At 35.6% G+C, this 15,745-nt stretch overlaps 4 protein-coding genes across 6 annotated transcripts; 2 read left to right on the top strand and 2 right to left on the bottom strand.

Annotated features, from left to right (window-relative positions):
* Positions 1-1,381: 1,381 nt before the first annotated feature.
* On the top strand, positions 1,382-4,230 carry LOC106319148 (reticulocyte-binding protein 2 homolog a). Of its 2 annotated transcripts, none has more exons than XM_013757395.1 (5): positions 1,382-1,649; positions 1,745-1,789; positions 1,896-2,210; positions 2,298-2,476; positions 3,735-4,230. In XM_013757395.1, the coding sequence occupies exons 1-5, from the start codon at positions 1,445-1,447 to the stop codon at positions 4,038-4,040; spliced, it is 1,050 nt and encodes a 349-aa protein (XP_013612849.1). In that variant the 5' UTR covers positions 1,382-1,444; the 3' UTR covers positions 4,041-4,230. The 2 variants fall into 2 exon arrangements, with proteins under 2 accessions (XP_013612849.1, XP_013612848.1); XM_013757394.1 differs by having other exon boundaries at positions 2,295-2,476.
* Positions 4,083-6,700, bottom strand: LOC106319147 (ultraviolet-B receptor UVR8). Its single transcript, XM_013757392.1, has 11 exons — positions 6,574-6,700; positions 6,354-6,498; positions 5,920-6,030; positions 5,762-5,822; positions 5,544-5,659; positions 5,377-5,462; positions 5,088-5,289; positions 4,901-4,954; positions 4,669-4,782; positions 4,542-4,598; positions 4,083-4,449 (listed from the first exon to the last, which is right to left on the bottom strand). Exons 1-11 carry the CDS (start codon positions 6,600-6,602, stop codon positions 4,228-4,230), a joined length of 1,197 nt encoding a protein of 398 aa, XP_013612846.1. The 5' UTR covers positions 6,603-6,700; the 3' UTR covers positions 4,083-4,227.
* Positions 6,701-6,864: 164 nt separating this feature from the next.
* On the top strand, positions 6,865-8,051 carry LOC106319344 (COX assembly mitochondrial protein 2). Its single transcript, XM_013757636.1, has 3 exons — positions 6,865-7,011; positions 7,330-7,477; positions 7,793-8,051. Exons 1-3 carry the CDS (start codon positions 6,954-6,956, stop codon positions 7,872-7,874), a joined length of 288 nt encoding a protein of 95 aa, XP_013613090.1. The 5' UTR covers positions 6,865-6,953; the 3' UTR covers positions 7,875-8,051.
* Positions 8,052-8,076: 25 nt separating this feature from the next.
* LOC106319343 (T-complex protein 1 subunit zeta 2) lies at positions 8,077-15,231 on the bottom strand. Of its 2 annotated transcripts, none has more exons than XM_013757635.1 (15): positions 15,013-15,231; positions 14,839-14,902; positions 14,560-14,695; positions 14,166-14,317; positions 14,028-14,075; positions 10,235-10,327; positions 9,968-10,074; positions 9,759-9,873; positions 9,597-9,683; positions 9,178-9,382; positions 9,002-9,096; positions 8,770-8,838; positions 8,577-8,684; positions 8,366-8,484; positions 8,077-8,281 (listed from the first exon to the last, which is right to left on the bottom strand). In XM_013757635.1, the coding sequence occupies exons 1-15, from the start codon at positions 15,144-15,146 to the stop codon at positions 8,203-8,205; spliced, it is 1,611 nt and encodes a 536-aa protein (XP_013613089.1). In that variant the 5' UTR covers positions 15,147-15,231; the 3' UTR covers positions 8,077-8,202. The 2 variants fall into 2 exon arrangements, with proteins under 2 accessions (XP_013613089.1, XP_013613088.1); XM_013757634.1 differs by lacking the exons at positions 14,028-14,075; positions 14,166-14,317; positions 14,560-14,695; positions 14,839-14,902; positions 15,013-15,231 and adding exons at positions 10,498-10,545; positions 10,636-10,787; positions 11,030-11,165; positions 11,309-11,372; positions 11,483-11,716.
* Positions 15,232-15,745: the final 514 nt, after the last annotated feature.

Below are 15,745 nucleotides of genomic sequence, written 5' to 3'. Positions count from 1 at the left end.
TATTCTATATGAAGATAATGCGGCATGTGTTGCTCAAACGAAGGAAGGATATATCAAAAGTGATAGAACAAAACATATACATCCAAAGTTCTTCTCATACACTCAAGAGCTCGAGAAGAAGAAAGAGATTGAAGTAAGATATGTCCGATCATGCGACAATGCAGCCGACCTCTTCACAAAAGCACTTCCTACTTCGCTATTCAGAAAACATGTCCATAACATTGGAATGCGTCATTAGAAGGATCTATGACTGCTCAATCGAGGGGGAGTTTACGTAGTTGTACTCTTTTTACCTAACTATGGTTTTTCCCATTGGGTTTTCCTAGAAAGGTTTTTAACGAGGCAAGAGCGGAGAGTGACACCGGTCTCCAAGGGGAGTGTTACGAAACTTAATTTAATACAAGATGGATGATCAAGGGGGAGTGTTATAAAATAAACTTTGAAATGATCCTCCACTTCTTTACCAACTTTAGCACTATGATCATCTACTCATCAAGCACTATGATCACCCACTCATTTACCAAATCAAGCACCATCTTTGATATTTTATGTATTGTTGCTCACTATAAATACCATCACTCATCTTACTCTTTTGTACACCATTACATCTTCTTCTTCTTCCTTATAATAAACTCTCTCCCTTATATTAGTGTTATTTGCTTCCTACGGGTATTAAATTCTACTCTTATTTAAATTTCTCGATACTATAAATTATAAGTTATTTCATAACACACACAAATATATTTTGAACAACAACAATTAAAAATTGATAATGAACAACAACGATTCATTATTTTTGTTGTTGCGTTTGGTGACTATCATTAAGAAAAATAAATTCTTGTAATAAATTAATGAACTGCATAAACTTAATCATGCAATATATATATATATATGTATGAGATATTAAAAGTCATTAAAAAATTGTTATGAAGAATTTGAATTCAAAACACTGAGAAGGAAGGACCATATTTTTTAAAAATATACTACACAATAGCAGAAAATGCCAAGTGAGTTTGATTCCTAAAGGGGGATTACACCCAAAAATGCTATATTGTAAGATTTTTATATACAAGGCAAGCAGCTTCTCTCCATATTCCAGTTTATTTAAAATTTCAAATATTTTTCTATCTGTCTAAAGATTCGAAATAATTTAAACATTAATATACCTATGGGAGAGAAGATCTCACATCGGAAATATGAAAGGGACTTGAGTAATATATAAGGGACTTGTGCCAATCCACTAATTGCCGAATGGTTTTAAGTTGGAAGCCGAAGAAACTTATCGATACCCAATATGATTTTTATAAAATAAGGGACTAAAATAATCCACTCTGAGAATAAGAGAAAATTATAAGTGCTGCCTAGTTGCCTCATTCTCCCTCCTTAAAGTTTTTTGCTCTTTCACAAAACAAAACAAAAAAACAAAAGAAATATTTCGTTTCCAATGGCTCTGCGAGGAGATGAGCATGAGTTTATGAACCAAAGAGAATGGGATCGAAGAGCTCGATTGATCCGAGAAAACCCTACTTCAAGAAGGTTCTCTGCTTCATACGTTGGAAGCTTTAGAGAAGATCATCACAAGTCTTCTTCAAGAACATACTTAAACAGCATCTCTAGTACTGCCTCTTCTCCTGGCTACACCCTCAAAGGTGGCTAAACATCTTCCACTCTTTTTCTCCCTTATTTGTTGTGTGTTATGAATTTAATTGTCTGATAATGTTTAAACTTCAAATCGTTATAACAGACGAGATTGACCCATCAACATATTCCTTCACCAATGCACTCAAGGGTAAGTTTCTCAAGAGCAATCAAAATGTTAATATAAATCTAAAGAACATAGAGAACAAACGAGGAATGTTCAAATATGTGTTATGTTTTTTTTTTTTGGTTTGCAGCGTTACAACCAAAGACAATGTTCAATAACAGAGAATGGTTAACACAAGAAGGGTTTGCGTTGAATTCGAAGTGGAACGAAGCAGAGAAATATATATGTAATCCAGTGTCCGGAGAAGTTCCAATGGAGTGTTTGTCTTCTAAAACATTAAGTGCAAGATCTTTTAGAAACTTGACCACCACCATGTCTGCTCCTCTTCACTACCCTAATCCGAATCTATTGATGAACAATATTGGTCAAAACAAACCCAATGATAATCCTAACGTTAAAGTCATTCACGAGGATCTTTATGCTCCTGATCCTGTTCTTGTTCGAGGTGATTGATTTTAAATAGGTCCCCTTTTTGGTGTTAGCTTTTCTTGAAGTCTTTTCTCAATTATCTTGGGGTGTTTTTTTTCAGCAGAAAAGAAAGTTGTGGGGCTGAAACGTGATGTGGGCATTCAGAGTACGTCGGTGGATCTTAGCTCTGGTAGCCCTAGTCCGGCAAAGACGCCTCCGATCATGGAACGGTCACTGAAACGACACGTGGAAGCTAATGATTCGCCAGTGGAATTTAATCTCAAACTAGAAGGTCAACAAGAGGTACTACCAAAAAAAAATATAACAAAAATAGTAAACATGTAAAGAAAATGTCTACAATTACATTAGTTAAAATATATATAATGAATAAATGACTCCTAACCATATCATGATATCATTTAAATACTAAATTCTAAACCTTAAATTCAAATATAAATAAAATCAAATATAAAAAATAATTATTAATTTTTAATTAGTGTAATCTTAAGATTCTTTTCATTTATGTGTTATTTTGGAATAAAAAGGTATTTTGTTTGTGTTTCAAAAAAAAAAAAAAAAAAAAAAAGGGATTTTGTTTTTCTGTAAAGTATTCGGGTATGAATGGTGACCGGGGAATGATGGGGAATAATGCATTCCCTAACGTTCCTATAAAAAATCACCATTCGCAAGGAATAATAATTCCTTCTCATTCCCTCTCGTTCCTGTTTTTGTAGAGAATTAAAGGATAAAATTATTCCTTGTTAAATTTGAGAAGGAACAACCATTCCTTTTCATTCCTGCTATTTTTTTCCCGTATATTCCTTTTCTGTTTGTTCCTCTTGTTTCCCGAATGGTCACCAGTCAGACCCTTCAAGATACATAGTTCCCTACCATAAGGTCCATGAAATGGTACGGAAGTTAATAATTGCACAAACATTTTGAGTTGCTCGTGCATCAATAATTAGATTCAGTCGCAAGATAAGAAACGCACCAAACGATATTTAATATTGGTACCAATGTTTTCAATCATAGAAAAGGACAATGATAAAAACTCTTATACATTAGTGTTTTTATACATAAGTTGAAGATTCATTTTAAGATTAAGATTCTTTTATATAAGATACGAAACACAGTACACATGAGTATCAATCAGAGAAACACACACAAAAATGTATAATCATATGATATCACTCTTTCATGAAAAGAATCTTTCATTAGATTTAGACCCCATTTCTAGATTTTGTGTCCAACTCACGTGACTATACTATCTATATTCCCTATAGATAGATAGGTATGCGCGTGCATTGCATCTATGTATCTTATACATTTATATAGTCAGTCATAGACTCAGACTTCGGTCTCATTTGATATTATAGTAACCAAATAATAATTTGGATAAACAAAACTTGATTTACTATTTACGTTTTGAACCTGAAAGGCTGAAACCATGAAACTATTGTCCAAACGGCCAAAACTTCCTAAACAGTAAGGAAAATACCTCATTTTAGGTTCCAACATACGTGTAGTTTTCTGAAAATGATATGTAATATGGGTTTAAAAGGATTTGAAGTTGGAAGAAGAAGAGAAAGAAGAAGGGAAGCAAGAGATGAGTAAAGAAGAAGGAGAAGAAACAGAAGAGAAGCAAGAGATGAGTATAAAAGGAGAAGAAACAAAAGAGAAGCTAGAGATGAGTACTAAAGAAGAAGAAGAGAAGCAAGAGATGAGTGAAGAAGAAGAAGAAATGAAGAAGCAGAAGAAGAGACGAGGAAGTGGATGCTTCTCATGGAGGCGATCAAGACAAAGACAACCTAGAAAATCAAAGTACATCTTCCCTATTTGTGTTCCTCATCTTGTCAAAGGTTGTTGAAAACAACCTTTAAAACCAAGAGATTCAACCAAAAACAACAAGAAAGAACTTCTTAATGAGATTATTATTATCAATATATAGTATTTGTCCTTCCTCTTCATATAGATATTCATCATTCATGGGAATGTCAAAAGCTTAACAGTTCTTTTGCTCCCCCCTTTTCTCTCTATAACAAAATGCTTCATGATTATTCTGTTTCCTCCTCCTCTTGATCAGCCTTCCATTCCATAATAGCTAGAGTGTGTCGACCACCACATGCCACAAACTTAGCTATCCACTTTCCATCCTCTTCTTCATCAGCATGGTTAAACTGTCCTTCAGGTGGTGGAATGTCTATAGGAAGCTCTAATGGCTGTCCCGTTGTCACTTTTCTTCCGTACCCGAGTCTACCATGGTCTCCTCGACCAAACTGATCACAAGATATAAAAAGAGAGGTTTAGAACTTCAACTTTTAGTTTAACCCAACAAACAAAATGTTTTTTGTTTCTTTTAAGAACTTACCGAGAAGATCCTACCGTCTCTTGTCAAAGCAACTGAATGAGTTCCACCACATGAGACCTGAGGAGAAAAGATTCATGATATGAGCTTCCAAAGTAGTAGAGAAACTGGTGGTTTTAGTTCTTTTTACCTGAATGATGTCTTCTCCAGCTAAGAGATTAACTTTCTGCGCAACCATTTTGCTGCTCTTGTCATTGTCACCAAACCCAAGCCTTCCATGTTCTCCTCTCCCCCAAGCATACACCTAATAGGATATAACCAAGTCACAACATTGACAGTCAAGAATCTACATCAAGCTCAGAGAAAACTCAGCAATGGCAAGACAAAGAACCAATAATAATAGAGTGTATCAGTTCCTATACCTCTCCTTCTTCGGTTAAAGCTGTTGAATGCCATCCTCCAGCAGCTATATCAACCTAAAAACATGCGTTTTATGAGGGAGAACTGTTAAGCTTCTAGGCTATAACAAAAGCCTTTACAGATTAAGCATCAGAAGGCAGTTGGTTTCCGTATAAGTGCTAAGAACTAGAAAAGTTTTAGACCACATACCAAAGTGAGATCATCGAGGCCTTGAACTGGAATAGGATGAGATCTAGGTTGGGTATCTCCGGTACCAAGTTGTCCATATTCATTATTACCCCAAGCCCACAAAGTCCCATCTTCTTTGAGAGCCAAGTTATGAAATGCTCCAACAGCAATCAGACGAACGTTTTCAAGACCCTGAACTCTTACCGGAACAGATATCTGTTTTCTGAAAGTTCAAACTCCAAGTTCAGTAACAGCAGACCAGAAAACACAAACGTTATATCAATAAATGAAAGGAATATTGGTTAAGTACATGTCACCGGGAGGCCAAGGCTGACCCCAAGTCCAGACAGAACCTTCACGGGTTAGAACCACAGAGTGAGTACCTCCTGCAGCTACCTATTAGGGGGAAAATATGGTTTAGACAAAGAAGTATCGAAACCAGAGGTAAATGCAGAGAGGTAAACGGGGGAAAAGTACCTGACGGACGGTAAGTTTAGGGGCACAACGCTTAGGGATTACAATATCTCTACGAACAGGCCTACCTGACTCGTCCTTGGAAGGCTCTTCACCACACTGCCCATATTCGTTTCCCCCTAAGTAAGTTCCGTAACAAAAAGAAAAGGAGTGTATTAGTGTATCTTTGAAGATCTTTAAGGTTATAATCAATAGATAGAAATCCAAGGGAATATGCATACCCCAGGCATAAGCTCGGCCTTGATCATCGACAGCTAAACAATGCCAACCACCAATAGCAGCCTGCGAGCCATTCATTGAAAACACAGACTCCGAGTAAACAACAACGAGGAAATTGTATAGAAAAACAGACAGTTTGATAAGTGAATGATTTGTTAACCTGTGTAATCTTGACATTGGCGAGAGACTTAACAAGACTAGGGACGCTTTCCGTTTTCTTCTCTGGTGGGTGTCCTAATGTACCCCTTTGATTCCAACCCCATGTAAACAGCTGAGAAAAAAAAAAAACATTTACCAGATTAATGAAAAGCATTAGTTTCTTCTTCAAAAGATGTACTCTCAGATAAAGCCAAGAGAGCTGGTAACACAAGAACCCAAAACCAAAAGCAAACACTACAGCTGCCTTTCAAAATGAGATTCAGAATAAGACTATCGATTAGTCCATCAAATCTCAAAAACCCTCTCAAGACATCATCACCAAATCCAGCTTAAAAATCAAATCGCAGAAAATCACAGCCCAAAGCATTGAACTTTTATACAGAGTAGTTAGTAGTGAGCAAAACCCAGCAAAGAAAAAGAGAAGAGTTTATTAACCTTGCCACCATCGCAAATGGCGAGGGAGTTGCGGCTACCTCCGACGACGGAGCGAACGGCAAAAGGGTCAAGAGCCTCAACAACGCAAGCCCATTCCTTTTCTTCGTAAGTTCCAAGTCCTAGCTGCCCATCTTCTCCAGAGCCCCTGGAGAAAAAACACACAATCAAGTAACAAACATCAATGAAGAAAACAGAGATATGTTAGAAGAAGAGAACTGACCAAGCTATGACGGAAGTAGCTGAAGCCATCTGCTGCGAAAGAGAGAGAGAGAGAAAGTGAGTGGAAAACCGAGGAAAAAGCAGAGGGCACTCGCTCGGTGTGATTCTTCAATTCGAGGGTTATGTGTTGTCTCATTTAGCTAATTCATTATTTTATTTTGTTTTTGGACCGATTAATTATTACCTACCATGTAATTAATTAATACAACATATTAAAAACTATAGGGGTCTATTTATAAAATACATCAAACTACAGGGAGTAAATTGCAAGTTGCTTAAGTTTAAATTTACGGAATCACCCTTTGCCCTGAAACCCATTTCAGTCTTCTTCAACGAACCCGCTTGATCGGAGAAAACAGCTCAGAAGGTCCGTCGTCGTCAATGGGGAGCTATGTGGAGCAAGCTCGTGAGAATCACGTCAAGAAGAAGGTCGAAGAAGGTAAAATTAACAATGTCTTCTTCTTCTTCTTCTTCATTTTTTGCTGTGTTACTAAACCCTAAACCCCTAAATGGGATAACGATAACTCTTTAAGCCTGTTTTTATCATCAGAGAAGCAGATTCTTCTCGATCTCTCAAACCCATGTCGCTGATCCTCGAAAAGTGATGGACTTTCGGACTAAAAAAGTATCTTTTATCAATTGAATTAACATTGGTTTCTTTGAATTGCTGCTTCTATGTTGATTGAGCTTGGAGATTTGTTTTGAAGTTTAATGGTGATGTGTTAAGAGGTTGATTGTTTACTACTTTGTTTGATAGCGCTGCGTAGCAAGATGAAGGCAAAGGCATTAAACGAATGTGATCAGTACGTCTCCAAGTATGCTGAATGCGCCACCGGAAGAACCTTCTCTGTTGTGTGGACATGTCGTAAGCAAGCTAAAGAGCTCAACACTTGCCTCCATCAGTTGTGAGTTTTCTCTGTTATAGACATGTTGTGGTTAGGAGAAGCATAGTCTGGTCATGAACATCATTGCTAGTAATATGTAAGCAAATATAAACTTATGAAAGGGGGGTTGTGATTCTGGCTTACCATGATAACTGTATTCATGTTTGGAGATATGATCATTATGTTAGCTAATGGTGTAGCACAGTCGAGATCGAGTTTGTTCTTGGTGCACAAGTTCTTTCTTTCTTTGTGACTCCCTGATGAAAATCTCTTGAGAACAGGCAGATGCTTGAATGTCAGTTTAATCATGACATATTTTTCTTGTTGATTCTGCAGCACCAATGACAAGGTGTTGGAAGAAATGAAGAGAGAGTACATGATTCAAGAAGAGGGAAAAATCTCAGCGTCCACCGCATAATTGATTTGAGTCGGACCAGTATAAAGTGGTCGCTTTGTTTCTTGTTGATTATGGACCAGAAAGATCCTCCTTGTAATGGATGCTTTTTTATAAAAACTGAGTATTGACTCTGGCCTTTCTACAATAAGGGTGGTTTACTCACTATAAGAAAAGTAAAAGATTTTGTTTGTTGTTCCATTTAGTTTGCAAAATCAACAAGCTCTACGAGGTCAAAGATGTTTATCATAACCAAAGCACATGTTTAACACAACTTTCACAACAAAGAAAAAAGAAGACAAAATCTTGAGATTGTTAGAACGACGAAAGCAAGTAAGAAAAGCAAAGGACTTCAAGCAGTAGGCTTCCTCATATTTCTTCCTGCGCGAATCACTTCGTCCACCAAAAGCAACTGCGATGCAATCACTGGCCTGCAACACAATCAAGTATTAAAATGGCTTCAACCAAAACCCACAACTTTATTAAAAAATTGGCTGGTTGCTTCCAAACATTACCCTGAGTTGATAAGTTGGCGTTTCACTGAGTAGTTGTCGAAGATACCAGCGAGCTGTGGGTCAATTGGTTCACCATCCTGAAGGTTCAATCCCACTACGTTTCCTTTGTCATGCTCACTCTGCATAGGCGCATCACAGTGAGCAATCAAATATTTGTTTGTTTCCGGAATTGATTTCGGTTTGAGGAAGAGGATAATAGATGAATACATACCGTAAGAGAAATGATCACGTCTTGGGTGTCAAGACCTGCGTTTTCTGCAAGTGTCTTAGGCACCACAAGAAGGGCATTAGCAAAAGCTTCAACGCCAAGTTGGGCCCGCTGCAACATTGATGATAGTATTAGTTATCTAGACAACTTATGAAAACACTAAAGTATCTGAGTATGTGTAATGATATTCAGTTACCCCTTGAACGGTTTTCTTGACTTCATTGAGTAAGTGCTGCCTTGCTGCAACTTCAAAAGCTCCTGCTCCCTATATAAAGATGCAACCGTGCATAAACATAACGAAAAAACTATACAATAGGTCTATTTCCTTAATTTACAACGGTTTCAATCAGGAATTAACAGTCTCTTTGACATTAAGGAGAAACGAGCAAAAGGTCACAAAATACTTGAAAGGATAATAAGGTACTTACTAACACAACACACTCGTCTTCTATGGTGTTTTTGACCGATCTTAGACCATCACGAACCGCATCCTTAATTTGAGCAATGGTGTGGTCATTGGGCCCTAGAAATTCAATAAATCATGAATACGGGAATAAATGAACCTTTCAAAAATTTAACGAAAAGATAGAAGTTGGTCTATTACCTTTGATGAGGATGGTACATGAATAAGGATTCTTCACTTGCTCCACGAAGGTGTACTTTTCCTCCCCGAGAACGTGCTCATAGACAAGTCCAGCCCATCCAAGCGACTCAGGGGTCAAGTCGTCAACAGAATTCACAGCTTCTCCACCACAGGCCAAAACTAAACGTTCCATGTTCCTCCTCTTTGCTCTTCTAAGGGCAATAATCTTGGGAGATGAGGAAATGTAATTAGATTCAAACGCCTCTCAGTGGAAAGCCCAGAACTAAATGCCGTTTCCACCAATAGCGTCCATGGATTATTATTTATCAGACCATTCTTCTGTAGTATTTTTCTTATCTAAGCGTTGGTCTAGAATGGTTTCAACTGTTTGTAACATTAGTGTGGAAGCAAGAATTTACAGAAGTAATTATATAGCTTACCCCTTCTCTAGCAAGAAGATCCAATGACGGTGGGTCGATACCCTTTTGGTTTATGATAACAAAGTTGTTATCATTACCAGCACACACCTGCACAAGGAAAAAGCATTATTAGTTTTTACAGAATTTCAAATACGGCTCCGGTAAGTGTGGTTTCAGTCCCACCTTTTTCTTGAGATCGATAATTTTCTGAACTCTTTCATCAACAGATCGCCTCTCGGCAGTAACCATGGCTTCCCTCTGCTCCGCATTAGAGTAGAAAAACCCTGCATTAATTTCGCTGATAGATAAACAGAAATATCAATCTGCATCACCAGCAACATCTAGGCTCTTATTTCTCTTCAGAGAATTGACCAAAGAATTATATTACACACCTCTTCTCATACTCCAGCGACACATTGCAAGTTAGGATGTGGCAATTCTCTGCACGTCGTTTCATATCAGGGTGCCTTGAACCATGATCTAGAACAAGCCCCTCAACCTAAATCAGGAAGAAATCAATGTGGTACTTGAAACACGTCCAAAACTATGGAAACATTTAATCATAGCCAGTAAATATATACATTATTAAGTATTTTGAATTTTCAAAACTATGAAAACTTCCAGGGAACAATGTTAAGCCACACATGTCAAAGACATACCAATCTTGTGTCGACATCGAATTTGTGGCGCATGTGCATTATCTCCACCATAAACAGATCAATACCTTCCTCAGGCTTCCGGATGCAAAGAACCTGTTATGTATGGAAAGGAGATAATTATAAAACAAGCTTAACCTCGTACACCAATATTCGCACAATATTCGATTAACTCACTGAATTAACTCACTGAATTAACAATATTCGATTAACTCACTGAATATTCGATTAACTCATAGCCAGTAAACAATATTCGATTAACTCACTGAATTAACGACAATTTCAGTCAGTTGGTCAGCCAAGCCTTCGTACAGCTACACAAGCCACAATAGTAAACCGAGGTTAGGGGCTGAAAAGTATCAATCAAAAATGAGAAAGAGATAAATACAAAAAACCAAGACTACCTTTGTTCTAAGTGTCGTTCTGGCGACCATTTTGAGGATCTCTTTATCAGGCTCATCACCCATAACCACAGGGGTCTTGAAGTTCTCAAGGAATTGAAGCGTAGCTCTCTTGGCAATCTCAAAACCATCAACTAAGACACGTGGATGCATTCCTGATACATATATACACCTTCATTAGAGTTTAGGACTATATCTCACTACAAAAGTTTATAAAACTTTATACTCACACCATTTGTAATTCTTACGGATTCAGTTTCAAACAAAAACATAGCAAAACCAATGAATTAATTATACAAATTAAAACAAGAAGCTAAAACAAGAGTATAGAGGCATATAACAAATGAACTAATTATAATACAAATTAAAGTTAGATTAGGTAAAAATAGCGACTCACCTTCATCAATGCAGCGTTCGGACTGCTTCATGAGCTCACCAATGAAGATAACAGTGGAAGTAGTACCATCACCACTAATGTCATCCTGCGCAACAGCTGTCCTCGCAATCATAATAGCCGTCGGATTCTGAATTTGCTGCAACAGTTAAAGAAGTAAGCATACTCTTACCTAATCAAAATCATGAAATCAATCAAATCACATGAACCATAAGCACATTTAGTTCTCTACTACTACAAGACGCAAGTCACAGACTTGTGAGCACCCTTCAATAGACTCACCATCTCCTTCAATAGAGTGTTCCCATCCTTGGTAAGCTTGATATCTCCAGATCCACCAACAAGCCTACATTGATTAAAACAACAAATCGGAGAGTAAACAAACTACATCTGGGAAGTGAAGATGATGAACACTATGAGAAAAAACAAAAATAAATCAAAAAGAGAGAGAAATACATCTTGATGGTTCCCTTAGGACCGAGATTTGATTTGAGTACATCTTGCAAGCCCTTGGCGGCGTTGATTGTCATATGAAGCGCCGCCGTTTTGTTGAGCACCTCTGCATTAGGGTTCAGAACTCGCACTGACATTTTCGAGAACTTCAGCGCTCGTGCGGGATCAGAGTAGGAAGAGAAGAGTGAGAGTTTGAGCTTGCGAGAGAGAGAGAGAGATTTTATCGCGGCAAGAAGAAGTGGGGAAAGAGAGACTCTAGTTAGATAGATAGATAGAGACTCCTGTTTAACACAGTATAATACTTATTACACTTTTACCCTTATATTCGTTTAATCTTTGCAAATAGATTAATTCGTTGAATCTTCGCAAATAGATTAATTTCAAAAATTCACTTTCCCCCCCCCCTCTCCAAATCTCGAAACATTGTAATAAATGTATGTAGAGAGTTTTTCAGCCAAACTCTACATAAATATGTTCACACTATGTATTTTACGTTTTTTTAATATAAAACTCACATGCATGGTTCTTCGTTATGTTATTTTTACTGTTTACGAATAGAGCTGGACAAATTATATATTCATAAATTTTAATTCGATTCGTTATCCGTTTTGATTCGAACCGAAAAATCTGGATATATGTTACTATACGAAGTAAATCAAATACTAAAATACAATATTCGTAAAAAAAAAAGCAAATCACAAATATCAATATTTATAAGAACGGATATCCAATTTGATATGTTATATGCATATATATATATATATATATATATACATATATTTAAAGAATTATATATAAGTTATATATTATAGTTTATATAAATTTTACAATATTTTTGTTTTTAAATAATTTCATTTTAAGAATTTTATTTTTCATGTATTATTTTGAAATAAATGTTATTTAGTATTAATTACAGTATCTTAATATATTTATCAACCTTCTTTACTTTTACATACACATACATGTGCACATCGACGTGAGCACCTTATAACTAAGTATTTACCACAACTGAAATATTTAATTTTTTTGGAAGTTAAAATATTATTTTTCTTAATGCTTCTTTCACTATCGACCAAATTGTAGTAAAATGATTTGTCTTGATAATTTTCTTTTCTTTTTTTAACTATTATCTGTTTAGAAACTATAATATGAAACTATTGGTTCGAAATCACGAATATCTAAGATTCATAACATGAAAACAAAAAAATAATAGTAATTTTTTATTATCACACGAAAAAACCAAAAACATCAAACATTTTAACTGAACAAACCAAATAAATATTGATTTAAAATGATAGTTATATTTTAGGTGATTAAAACCCAAAAAACAACCTAAAACCGAACTGATAACCAGATTAAACAGATTAATGTCTCCTTATTAAAAAATAACGAAACTAATAATCACATTCTGCGCAAGGCGCGGGTTATTACTTAGTAACTTACAATTTTATTAGCACTAATCATTTGAAACTAATTTATAAACTTACATAAATTTCAATCTAACAGTGTCATTCTATTAAAATTCATTAAAAAAATATGATAAATATTTTGTGGTATTTAGAATCTCGTAAATATGAGAGATTGTTTAAAATAGCACAAACTGAACCAAGACCAAAACAATGTTTTAATTTTTTTTGTCTAAAAATCACTTCTATACATTAAAAAAAAAATCAGTTTGTAGAATATAAGCGTCCTAAACAGGAAGAGATCGTGGATGCTCTTTGGTTCATTGGTTTAAGAGATTGGAATGTAACTGATCACAGCATCATTATCCCACATACTCATTCAGGGGTTCTTAATCTTTTTTTAATAATTTTTAGTTGGAAAAGTGGGTTTAAGAGACTTAGTTAAGAGACAGTTATATTTGTGTGGTCCATTGCAAGTCTCTTGTTTAAAAGTTCTTTAAAAAAAAAATTAAACATTATTTTACTAAACTTCAAATTTATTTATTGAATTCTTAAACATAACATTTTAAATATAGATTTTTAAAAAAAAACACACACAATGTAAGAAAAAATATGAAAATTGCATGTTAACCTGAAAATTGAATCCTCCTGTAACTCCATCTACATCTAGTACCTGCAAACACAAAATGTAAGAAAAGATATGAATCATATCATATGATGGTCTTGCCATGCGTATATGTATGTGAACGACTAAATAAATTAACAATATTCGATTAACTCACTGAATTAACTCACTGAATTAACAATATTCGATTAACTCACTGAATTAACTCACTGAATTAACAATATTCGATTAACTCACTGAATTAACTCACTGAATTAACAATATTCGATTAACTCACTGAATTAACTCACTGAATTAACAATATTCGATTAACTCACTGAATTAACTCACTGAATTAACAATATTCGATTAACTCACTGAATTAACTCACTGAATTAACAATATTCGATTAACTCACTGAATTAACTCACTGAATTAACAATATTCGATTAACTCACTGAATTAACTCACTGAATTAACAATATTCGATTAACTCACTGAATTAACTCACTGAATTAACAATATTCGATTAACTCACTGAATTAACGACAATTTCAGTCAGTTGGTCAGCCAAGCCTTCGTACAGCTACACAAGCCACAATAGTAAACCGAGGTTAGGGGCTGAAAAGTATCAATCAAAAATGAGAAAGAGATAAATACAAAAAACCAAGACTACCTTTGTTCTAAGTGTCGTTCTGGCGACCATTTTGAGGATCTCTTTATCAGGCTCATCACCCATAACCACAGGGGTCTTGAAGTTCTCAAGGAATTGAAGCGTAGCTCTCTTGGCAATCTCAAAACCATCAACTAAGACACGTGGATGCATTCCTGATACATATATACACCTTCATTAGAGTTTAGGACTATATCTCACTACAAAAGTTTATAAAACTTTATACTCACACCATTTGTAATTCTTACGGATTCAGTTTCAAACAAAAACATAGCAAAACCAATGAATTAATTATACAAATTAAAACAAGAAGCTAAAACAAGAGTATAGAGGCATATAACAAATGAACTAATTATAATACAAATTAAAGTTAGATTAGGTAAAAATAGCGACTCACCTTCATCAATGCAGCGTTCGGACTGCTTCATGAGCTCACCAATGAAGATAACAGTGGAAGTAGTACCATCACCACTAATGTCATCCTGCGCAACAGCTGTCCTCGCAATCATAATAGCCGTCGGATTCTGAATTTGCTGCAACAGTTAAAGAAGTAAGCATACTCTTACCTAATCAAAATCATGAAATCAATCAAATCACATGAACCATAAGCACATTTAGTTCTCTACTACTACAAGACGCAAGTCACAGACTTGTGAGCACCCTTCAATAGACTCACCATCTCCTTCAATAGAGTGTTCCCATCCTTGGTAAGCTTGATATCTCCAGATCCACCAACAAGCCTACATTGATTAAAACAACAAATCGGAGAGTAAACAAACTACATCTGGGAAGTGAAGATGATGAACACTATGAGAAAAAACAAAAATAAATCAAAAAGAGAGAGAAATACATCTTGATGGTTCCCTTAGGACCGAGATTTGATTTGAGTACATCTTGCAAGCCCTTGGCGGCGTTGATTGTCATATGAAGCGCCGCCGTTTTGTTGAGCACCTCTGCATTAGGGTTCAGAACTCGCACTGACATTTTCGAGAACTTCAGCGCTCGTGCGGGATCAGAGTAGGAAGAGAAGAGTGAGAGTTTGAGCTTGCGAGAGAGAGAGAGAGATTTTATCGCGGCAAGAAGAAGTGGGGAAAGAGAGACTCTAGTTAGATAGATAGATAGAGACTCCTGTTTAACACAGTATAATACTTATTACACTTTTACCCTTATATTCGTTTAATCTTTGCAAATAGATTAATTCGTTGAATCTTCGCAAATAGATTAATTTCAAAAATTCACTTTCCCCCCCCCCTCTCCAAATCTCGAAACATTGTAATAAATGTATGTAGAGAGTTTTTCAGCCAAACTCTACATAAATATGTTCACACTATGTATTTTACGTTTTTTTAATATAAAACTCACATGCATGGTTCTTCGTTATGTTATTTTTACTGTTTACGAATAGAGCTGGACAAATTATATATTCATAAATTTTAATTCGATTCGTTATCCGTTTTGATTCGAACCAAAAAATCCGGATATCTGTTACTATACGAAACAAATCAAATACTAAAATACAATATTCGTAAAAAAAAAGCAAATCACAAAATATCAATATTTATAAGAACGGATATCCAATTTGA

The sequence above is a fragment of the Brassica oleracea genome, chromosome C9 (genome assembly GCF_000695525.1).
Source record: "Brassica oleracea var. oleracea cultivar TO1000 chromosome C9, BOL, whole genome shotgun sequence".
Classification (NCBI taxonomy): domain Eukaryota; kingdom Viridiplantae; phylum Streptophyta; class Magnoliopsida; order Brassicales; family Brassicaceae; genus Brassica; species Brassica oleracea.
This window is presented reverse-complemented; position numbering and strand designations above follow the sequence as displayed.

Excerpts from the sequence above, each read along its gene's own strand:
- LOC106319148 (XM_013757394.1), top strand. The coding sequence starts at position 1,445 with ATGGCTCTGCGAGGAGATGAGCATGAGTTTATGAACCAAAGAGAATGG. Across the intron at positions 1,650-1,744 it reads TCCTGGCTACACCCTCAAAG|ACGAGATTGACCCATCAACA; the intron begins GTGGCTAAACAT and ends TCGTTATAACAG. Across the intron at positions 1,790-1,895 it reads CTTCACCAATGCACTCAAGG|CGTTACAACCAAAGACAATG; the intron begins GTAAGTTTCTCA and ends TTTGGTTTGCAG.
- LOC106319147 (XM_013757392.1), bottom strand. The coding sequence starts at position 6,602 with ATGGCTTCAGCTACTTCCGTCATAGCTTG. Across the intron at positions 6,031-6,353 it reads CCATTTGCGATGGTGGCAAG|CTGTTTACATGGGGTTGGAA; the intron begins GTTAATAAACTC and ends TTTTTTTCTCAG. Across the intron at positions 5,660-5,761 it reads AGGCCGAGCTTATGCCTGGG|GGGGAAACGAATATGGGCAG; the intron begins GTATGCATATTC and ends GAACTTACTTAG.
- LOC106319344 (XM_013757636.1), top strand. The coding sequence starts at position 6,954 with ATGGGGAGCTATGTGGAGCAAGCTCGTGAGAATCACGTCAAGAAGAAG. Across the intron at positions 7,012-7,329 it reads CAAGAAGAAGGTCGAAGAAG|CGCTGCGTAGCAAGATGAAG; the intron begins GTAAAATTAACA and ends TTTGTTTGATAG. Across the intron at positions 7,478-7,792 it reads AACACTTGCCTCCATCAGTT|CACCAATGACAAGGTGTTGG; the intron begins GTGAGTTTTCTC and ends TTGATTCTGCAG.
- LOC106319343 (XM_013757635.1), bottom strand. The coding sequence starts at position 15,146 with ATGTCAGTGCGAGTTCTGAACCCTAATGCAGAGGTGCTCAACAAAACG. Across the intron at positions 14,076-14,165 it reads GAACGACACTTAGAACAAAG|CTGTACGAAGGCTTGGCTGA; the intron begins GTAGTCTTGGTT and ends TGGCTTGTGTAG. Across the intron at positions 8,485-8,576 it reads ACGTGATCATTTCTCTTACG|AGTGAGCATGACAAAGGAAA; the intron begins GTATGTATTCAT and ends GCGCCTATGCAG.